We start from the raw sequence: 9,836 nt of genomic DNA, 5'->3' as shown, positions 1-9,836 counted from the left end.
TACCCTCCTGGTGGTGGGCACCCCATGTCCAGACTATTGCCAGGCGTGGGCTCTCCTCTTCCAGTCCAACTGAGGGGCGCCTTGAAGCCACACCCTAGTTATAACATAGTGGGAAGCGCTACTGTGGGAAGCGCTGGGGACCCAGGGTGGTTCGGCCACCCTCACAAGATGGCTTTACATGGCAGATTTTTTTTTAGCTCATACCTAGTACTTTATTGGGGCAGAGGTACCCTAGAGAGCCGCCACCCTGACTTTCCAAAACGTCCAGAATGCACGGCGTCCGTGGCTGCTTCCGGGTGGTGACGTGGGATTCACGCTTCCACCGCTCCCAGGGGAGGTAGCTTGCATTTCTAGGCCATGTGCTTGCCATTCAAGTGTTTAATATCGATTCCAGCTAGCTGTCTTCAGTTAATAAAAACAAGCACTGGCAAATCTAGAAGGTTTGGCTATAAAGTACTAATTCGTAAAGACAGAAAATCTCCAATGACACTTAACACATTATAACCTATTGTATGCCTATGTCGGTGTTGCAAAAATATTTCCTCCTTCTGTATAGAATAGATGTAGATAAAACAATAGAATGAAAAACCTGATTGGGTGTTCTCTTCAGATGCAAAATAGTCTCTCATGCATTCTAGTGGAAGCACTTCCTGGATGTGGGAATGAGGCACTACATCACGAACTGCATGAGGTGAGAAACTGCTGTGAGGAGCCCAAACATGCTGTGTATCCTAAAGTACTGATCATGATGCACCTCGCACAGCTGTGCTATCAAGCCAGATCTAGAGCCTTGAGGTGTAGAAGGGATGGGAGCTTTCCTCAGTGCCTTGTGAACCATAACAGCCTCTTCTGTCTGGTTCTCTATCCAAGCACATAGCATGCTGGTCCTTGCAGTTCATTGATTGCAACAGATGCCTGGCATCCTTCCAAGGTCACCTTCCCGGGGAAACTTTTTCCTATGGAAAGGTTTCTGCAGCTAATCAGTCAGTTAATGTATTTGTGTTTTTGTTTTTTAATTGAAGAGACCAAATTAGCCATAGCTGAGAATACAGTATGTATTTGGTTTTAACTTTCCACTGCCTTATTCTCAGTTTTTGTAGCGCTATGAAGACCCCCGTGGCTCACAAGGAGAGTGCCAAGAAGGTGACCAAGTCTGTGGTCCGGCACAAAGGAAGGGGCAAGAAGGAGAGCTACTCCAGCTACATCTACAAAGTGCTCAAGCAGGTGAGTTTACCACAACAAACTGTAAATTAACTTCTGATTCAGTGAGGTGTGAAAGCATTCATCCAATCCTGCTCGCCACAGCAGTAGTCTGGGGTCGGGTGTAGGGGCTCAGTGTATTCTAGTTGATGGCTGGAGCGGTTCCTGCCCCATGAAAGGTGCTGAAGTGCTCTGTGGATTGGTTTCACACTAATCAATAGACTGGTTGTAAGAGTGTGGGCTGATAGTGTGGCCCATCGTCAGGGCCCCTGGGGTTATGCAATGCTGTACTGTTTGCCTAATTATGGATTTAATACCACAAGGCCCTCAGCAAAGGTTACTTAATCTTTCATTTGCTTATTTCTGTATTTTATCATAAACCGGATACCAAGGACGTGAAATTGTCCAAGACAGTATTACTCTATGTAAAAATTGCAGTATAGTAATACTACCCTAATGTGCTGCAGGATTTGCCTTTCTTGCCATATAATTTAGTCAAGTCTGCTGCATCATTCCAGTGGCCCTGCCTACAGTCTATGCTGTAAACTGGCAGGTGCTGAGTACATGCACTTTAATTTCAACGGGTGGGAACTGCGCTTCTCAGCACAGGTGCAATACTTATAATTGGAAATACTAACTCTTCTCAGTAACAACCAGGTACTTCCCGCACGTGCACTCTTCTGTTTCAGGCACTGCCCCTCGATTGTGGGGTCATGTTCGTGATGGCCAACGGGGCGCTCCTACTGTGTAACCTTGAAGCTGCACTTCAGCAAGAAGTATTCTTGGCACTTTAGCGAGAAGTACTATAGGGGAGAGATCTCTGCGCATGCTAGGGGATAGTTTTGTGTTGATGGACTATGGGCTTTGGTGGATGAGTGTGAGGGCCTCTGAGGCGGAGCGTGGACAGACCTTTTCTGCCTCCCTTAATTCCAGATGTGTTGGATGTTTCTAGACTGCTGGGGCTGGATTCCAGAGTTCTGCTACATCTTCTTGAGGTTCCTACGCTGTATTAGTAGGTTCCCTACAGGGCGGCCATAATGTAAATGGAAGAGCAAAAACTTGTGTAGGGCGTGGAGTGCTTAACTTCTACCCCCTGTCCAATCAGCAAAATAGAAACATTACTTTAATTTAACACTTAAGAGCTTACAAAAGTGACTAGTAGATCTGGTGAAGCCCCACTCTTTACACAAGTATATTAAAACTTTAGTAGTGTCCTGCAGGCTGTAGAACCTGAACCCCAGCTCCTTGTGCTCACTGATTTCAAGATTTGACCCATCCTGGCTCTTGCGTTAAGGGCCCCAGCCTTGGAGGCCCGCGTGGGCAGTGTCGTGGTCATAAGGTTGTGGCAGACTCATATGGATAACAATGGTCACGCATGAAACAGACTGGGGGTGATGGACACCTGTCACTCAGCCTCCTGTGTTTGGGTGCAGTCCCTGCTGGGCTGCTTTCCTTCACCTCTTCGATGTGACTGTCTGTGTCCTGATCTGGGAACAGATACAAGTCTAAAGAGACCAGAAGTACTCCACCGGAGGCGTGGATGTGTAATGGTGGTCTGACTAGCTTTAGACCTGTCTAGGTCTGGCCTGATGGAGCAGCTCTGTAAGACCTATTAACTCATTCTTTAAATATACTTACAAAGCAGTTTAACTCGGGTTTTTTTTTCTCACCTCTTGCTATTGTCTCCTTTACTTAATTTCTCCTCGCAGTAGTTGCATTGCAGCACTTGAAAGGTATTTTACGTCTCAAGTGTACTCCATCATGACTGGTTAGTTTCCCTGAGACGTGTTTATTTTTGTTTGTGTTTTTTTTTTTTATAAAGAAGGCAGTCGTTTTGCATATTTTCAATGCTGCAGGTTTTGTTTTCTTTGGTTTGGACTCAAATGCAGATCTTATACGCTTGGGCAGTGTGTCCACCTGGTGGGGGCAGTGTGTCCACTTCTGGTCTGAATTTTGGTGAGGATAGTTATCTTCAACGAATGCATGTTGAATCCCAAAGCTGAGTTTGTGTGCACTGTGGTATAATGCGAAATAAACTAAAGCCAGGCCTTCAGCAGTACTCAATCCTTCATGAGAGCAGTGCCATTTAAAAGGTGTTTATGCCTGTTGTCTATGGGTCTCCTGCTTGTGTTGAATGAGTTGACACTGGTTTGTGCCTTTCCTTTTAATTTGGTTTACCTTCACCTCTGTTACGTGTTCGGCTGTGATCATAACCCACTCTGTCCTCCGACAGGTCCACCCTGATCTGGCCCTCTCGCTCGGTGCGATGAAGATCATGGACTCCATCAACGGAGACGTCTTCGAGCGAGTGGCTTCAGAGGCGGCTCGACTCGCCCTCTACAACAAGCGAAGAACTATAACCAGCCGCGAGATCCAGACAGCTGTGAAACTGGTGCTCCCCAGAGAACTTTCAAAACACGCCCTATCTGAGGGCACCAAAGCTGTGGCCAAGTACATGTCTTAAAATTAGAATCTGCTTTGTATCGTGTGTATTATAGTATGTTTTTATTTTTTGTAAAATAAAGGAATTTTATCAGTGCTGTTAAGATTGGTTGTTAATTGTCGTAAACACTGCAACTTGGCTAAGTCTTAAGTTTGTATCTAATGGTTCTTGGTGGGAGGAAACGACAGTCGTTTGACTCCAGGGCTACCCAACTGGTAGCCAGACTGCAATGTTGCATTTAATTAACTTTAAATATCCATGGGAATGTACCACTTTCCATTAACCTAGACTAAGTTGGGTCAAACACTTTCTGCACAACCGTGTAAGTCGGGTTTCCAACCTTTTCTGTACTGATGGCTAATTTCATCAGTGAAAATCATTGAGCTACTGAAGGCCAAGTAACTCAAACACTCTTACTAGACAGTGTCGCCCACCTCCATTGCATATAAACCTCATATCCATGGGACCTGATACTATGGTTTGAACAAAATACTGTGACTAGGGCTACTATGATTAGGCTGTCATGTGTCGGAGTGCATGGTCTGTGGTGATGTATGAACGTGTGAATGAATGGGATGTATGGGTGACTAAGCCTGTTGTATGTACTTGTGGTACAGGACATGCCCGTGGCCATATGTGGCACCATTAAATGTAAAACACAAACCTATAAAAAAAATGTAATGAGCAAAATTTAAAAGTGCAGAAAGGTTTTGCAAAAATCTTCTTATGGCAAATTTTTCTGCACTTAAAATTCTTCCCTTTAAAAACAAATTGTTGTATTTTTCAGTTATAAATATGACAGCGCACCAACCAATGGGAGCCTGTTACTGCTGTGTGTAAATGTGACACTTTGAAATGGAAGAAAATTCAACTGAAGAGCTAAGATTGTTTATCTATTACATTCATTCAATCAATCATGGCATTTGTATAGCGTGCTACTCACCCGGAATGGTCTCAAGGCGCTGGGGCGGAGGGCTATGTCACTGCTCGAACAGCCAGGTATTGAGCTGCTTCCTGAAGGAGAGACTGTCTTGGGTCAGTCGAAGGTGGATGGGGAGGGAGTTCCAAGTCTTGGCTGGCAGGTAGGAGAAGGATCTTCCTCCGGCGGTGGCTCTGCAGATGCGTGGTACGGCTGCGAGGGCGAGGCTGGTGGACCGTAGCTGGCGGGTGGGCGTGTAGAAGGTCAGGCGGTCGTTGAGGTACTTGGGGCCCAGGTCGTGGAGAGCCTAGTGTGCGTGGGTGAGGAGCCTGAACGTGATCCTTTTGCTGACGGGGAGCCAATGCAGGTGTCTGGTGATGTGGCTGTGTCGGGGGATGTCCAGGATGAGTCGTGCGGAGGCGTTCTCGATGCGTTGGAGTCTTTTTTGAAGTTTGGCTGTGGTTCCGGCGTAGAGGGTGTTCCCGTATTCCAGTCGGCTGGTGACGAGTGCCTGGGTGACGGTCTTCCTGGTCTCGGTAGGCATCCATCAGAAGATCTTACGGAGCATGCGCAGGGTGTTGAAGCACGATGAGGAGACGGCGTTGACTTGTCTGGTCATCGAGAGGGAAGAGTCATTAAACATACTTTTCCTGTTCTCACTTGACCGTGTCTTTACAAGCGGCAGGCATTTTACTCCCGATGGCCTGCAGATATGGTGCCATATTTAACAGTAAAATAGTAATTTGTTAATGTTAGGACTTTAAAGTGAAAAACCACGTTTCATAAAACATTAGGACGCAACTGGCCTAAAGTACAGAAAAACTAACAGTTTCATTGCAACTTTTTTCCACTTTAAATTTCTCTCATTTAAAAGGAAATAGTTGTTTTTCACTTACAAGTATGGCACTGTCTACCAACTACTAAAAGTAAGATGCCTGTTGGTTGCCAATGCAACACTTTGAAAAGTGTGACAATGAAAAGGAATAACTTTTGTTTACTCTTAATTTACATACTCTCATTTAAAAGTATTTGAAACATAATTTGTTTACTGAATACACAACTAATTTATTTAAGAGCTAAATGCCGGTGTGCTTCAGTTCTAAACCTTTATGACCCCAAGTGGGTCATACATCTGAGGGGAGCACTTCTCATTATCAGGCTCGACAATCTGCAGCCTGATTATGTAAAATAATCCTTTGCTCGAGTTTAAACCGAAAACTCAACACTTATTGCAGTTCTTAGTTAAAACATGAACTCAAGACTGGGAGCTACTCTGAAGATTTCTGCAAGCTATTGGTGGCTCATCTCCAACTGGTTAGGAGAGACCTGGTCTAGGTGATGGGTTCAAATCTTGGCAGTCTTGGCTCAGCCTTACCCCCAGGTATCTGAAACTGTTAGTCAGTGGCAAGGACACTCTTGGTGCACACAATTACCATGCGGCAGTGCTCTGACAGCCATGGATGTCAGTGATGTGTGGTAGGAAGAACGCACCCCTAGCTATGAAAACTGCTGGTGGAGTTTTTGTGACAATCTGGTGTCTTGTGGGTGCCACACTGACCTGGCTGGACTGAGGATGACTCAAACACACTTTGGGACCACTAGTGTGGGTTGGGGTTCTGAGGGCACTGGAGTATTACAGTAAATCTGGGTGGTGTGTTCCATGCACGCTAGTGGATGATGGACTGGGCAGTTATCCCAACCATGACCCTCTAAAGGTCGAGGTAAACAGGACTGAAGTATGACGTTAGCGTTATGTCTGTCATTGTTCTGGAAGACTCCTGTTTCTGGTGGGTACCAGAGGCTGGTCTGATAACCTGAGCCTTCCTGGACCAATTCAGAACCTGTGAACAGTTAAAAATTCTAGAGCTGCCATAGCAAGCCCACCGCCTCTGGGAGCTGACTGTTTTTATGGTTCTTTCATAACAATGAAATTATTGTGAAGATGTCGAGGATGCCAACCCTATCCACCAATCGACCGCCATATTCTTTGGGGGTGGGCACACCCATGAGTACTGGAGGTCTCAACTGCATGTGGCTGCTCGTGCCCAAGAAGAGCAGCGGCATACATGCTTATGGACAATGATATGTAGAGACTGCTTTTAGAGGAATGTTGAGCGCGTGCTCGCAGGTGGGTGGGTTTGTGAGTTGTCGGAGTTTAAAGGCCAAATGATGTTATGTTATGTTATGTTATTTATTCTTTTATATAGCGCACGGCTACTCAAAAAGAGTGTCCCGGCGCTTTTATTGGAGAAGGAAGGCTGCCACACAATAACATAACACCGATAAAAGAAAGAACAAATACAGAACAAGTACAAACAGGAAACCGGCTACTGAGTGAACAACCAGGTTTTCAAACCTTTTCTAAAAGCAAGGAGACTAGAAGCTCCCCGGAGGGCAAGCGGCAAAGAATTCCACAACTGTGGTGCCAACAAACCAAAGGAGCGGCCTCCCAGGCGCGCTCTCTGCACACGCGGGACGACCGCCAAAAACAGAGATTCTGACCTCAAGGACCTAGTCGGTTGATAAAAGACCAGTCTCTTTTGAAGGTATTTAGCTCCCACCATGTGGAGAGCTTTGTAGGCCAGAGTCAAAGCCTTGAAGGCAATCCGTTTCCGGATGGGAAGCCAGTGCAGAGTTATCAACAGGCCAGATGCACTGGCCCGCCTGTTTAATCCAAAGATTGCTCTCGCGGCAGCGTTCTGCACCACTTGAAGCCGCTGCAGCAAGTACTCTGGAAGGCCCAGGTAAAGAATGTTGGAGTAATCCAACCTGGACCCAATCAGAGCCTGCACTGTCACTTTCCTGTGCTCCTCGGACAACAGGGGAAGGAACCTCCGCAGCATCCTGAGGATGCCGAAGCAAGTGCCCGCCACCCCAAGGATCTGGGATTTCAGTGTTAATCCTTTGTCCATCTTGACCCCCAGATTTTTAGCGACATGGGAAGAGCAGGATGGAGGAAACATATTAATCGGCCACCAGGCCTGCCAGTCTGGCTCTGTGTCACACCCGAAGAGTACCTCGGACTTATCGGAATTGCACTTGAGGCTGTTCAGATGGAACCAATGAAAAACAGCCCCAAGGCAATCCCGGATACTCTCCTCCTCAAAGTCTCCTCCCCTCTGACAAGAGAAGAGGAGCTGGGTGTCATCAGCGTAAGACACGATCTGGGCGCCATACGACTCCGCCAACGCCGCCAATGGGGTCATGAAGATGTTGAAAAGGGTTGGGCTCAAAATAGAGCCCTGTGGGACCCCGACTCCCAGAGGCGGCATCACGGCGGAGTCTGGCGACGCCCAGACCGTTTGCCGGCGGCCGGCTAGGAAGGAAGAAAACCAATCGAGCACCGTCCCCCGTAGACCTATCTCAAAAAGTCTTGCGAGACGGCCATCATGGGGGACGGTGTCGAATGCCGCCGACAAGTCCAGCATCACCAGCATGACTTTGCCCCCTGAGTCCAGAACACCTTTAATGGTTTCTGAGACCTCAAGGAGCGCAGTCTCTGTGCTTAGATGGGGACGAAAACCAGACTGGGTGGCACTTCCCTACCCTTGTCATGAAATGATGTTCGACTTTTGCTGATGCAGGTCAAGCTAGCCCTGCTAACACACATCCCACCCCTTCTATGACCCCTAACGCAGTCCATCCTAACCCTCCCAGCATCTCTACCGCGCCCCAACATTACACTGATAGCGATACTCTGCACTCCAGATCCACCAAAATAATTCAGAGCATTCACTTCTCCATCCTGGATCGAACGAACCTCCTTCACCTCGCTGAACTCTCCTTCGCTAGCCTCAGCTAAAGCCCATCCCCCCCCCCCCCCCCCTCCTAGAGTTTTCCAAACACCCACTACCGACATCCTTGAGACATCTTTGCCTTCGTAAGCACCCTAGCCAGCTTTCGGAGGAGGAAACCATGGCCCTTGCCCTCTCCTACGACCTTTCCCCAACACATCAAATCCCCTAGACCTCACTGAAAAGGAAATCCTAGACATCCTTCAGGACAATAATGCAGCCCTGGTCACACCCTGTCTATCGGACGTGAGTGCTGAACATCCCATCTGCACGGTCACTATCCACCCCTGCAGATCAGCTCCCATCTGTAACAGAAGGGTGATCAGAAGCAATCTAGCGCCTGTGCACCTGGCTGCCCCAACGCCCGACACTGCCTCCCTCTCCTCCTTGACTGGTATCCTAATTAACTGCTGCTCGGCAGTAAAGCGTGCCGCAGATATCGCTGCTCTCATCCTCAACAATAAATCCGACTTAGCCATTCTAACAGAATCATGGCTTAATGATTCCTCATCCCCATGCCTGGGCCTCTTAGTCCCCCACACCCCCCCCACTATAACATTGCGAGGCTGGACAGACAACATAACAGAGGTGGTGGCATCGCCTGCATCTATTGCTCTAACCTCCTTGTCACAGTGCTCCTGGCGGATACCACCGATTGTTGCGAATACCTAGCCCTCTCAATTCGCAGTAACACCCACCCCCAACTAGGCAACCTCCACATCTTTTACCACCCCCAGGTACCAACGACTCCTTCACTGACCACCTCATGGAAATTCTCACAGCAAAGAGCTCCTCCAACGCCAAAGACATTTTCCTAGGAGATTTCAACCTACATTGGAAGGATCCTCATGTCCACGCCATTAAAGACCTCTTGGCCGACCAATCCCTGACCCAAGCTTGTTCACTCCCAACCCATTCCAAAGGGGTCACTCTTGACTGGATCATTTCCACGGAGGCAACCGTTAAGCTTATCTCCATAGACCCCTGTGACTGGTCTGACCACCATGCCATTGCCTTCCTCCTCCCCGGCACCCACAAGATCAGGACCCTACAACCGGTGCTTCCCAAACGCTGGGTCAGAGGCACCAAAAACCTGGACCGCAAGGAACTTGAGGTCCGCTGCAAATCTGAACCCCCCCCCCCCACCCCCACATATCATATCCGTCGACCTCAATGATCACTATTCTGCAACTGTCAAACATTCTGGATGACCTAGCCCCTCTTAAACTAAAAAGAACTCAAGCCAAAGATAGAAACCCATGGTTCACTGGTTTCCTCAACAATGAGAGGAGATCCCTCTGACAAGCAGAAAGAATCTGGAGACATCAACCCTTAGCCGCTCACCTAAAACTTCTCCGCCTGGCCAGAAACGCATACAACAAGAACATCCTCAACTAAAAAAAAAAAGAGTTCTTCAGAGCGGAACTAGGTAATGCCAGAACAAACCACGCAAACTCTTCGAGTTGGTCAAACACCAATC

At 47.7% G+C, this 9,836-nt stretch overlaps 1 protein-coding gene across 1 annotated transcript; it reads left to right on the top strand.

Annotated features, from left to right (window-relative positions):
* Window positions 1-1,095: 1,095 nt before the first annotated feature.
* LOC144824409 (H2B.U histone 2-like) lies at window positions 1,096-3,772 on the top strand. Its single transcript, XM_078683519.1, has 2 exons — window positions 1,096-1,224; window positions 3,434-3,772. Exons 1-2 carry the CDS (start codon window positions 1,105-1,107, stop codon window positions 3,662-3,664), a joined length of 351 nt encoding a protein of 116 aa, XP_078539645.1. The 5' UTR covers window positions 1,096-1,104; the 3' UTR covers window positions 3,665-3,772.
* The last annotated feature ends 6,064 nt before the right edge of the window (window positions 3,773-9,836 follow it).

The sequence above is a fragment of the Lissotriton helveticus genome, chromosome 3_1 (genome assembly GCF_964261635.1).
Source record: "Lissotriton helveticus chromosome 3_1, aLisHel1.1, whole genome shotgun sequence".
NCBI classification, from domain to species: domain Eukaryota; kingdom Metazoa; phylum Chordata; class Amphibia; order Caudata; family Salamandridae; genus Lissotriton; species Lissotriton helveticus.
The sequence above is the reverse complement of the archived record's forward strand: the minus strand, read 5'-3'. Positions and strand labels throughout refer to the sequence as shown.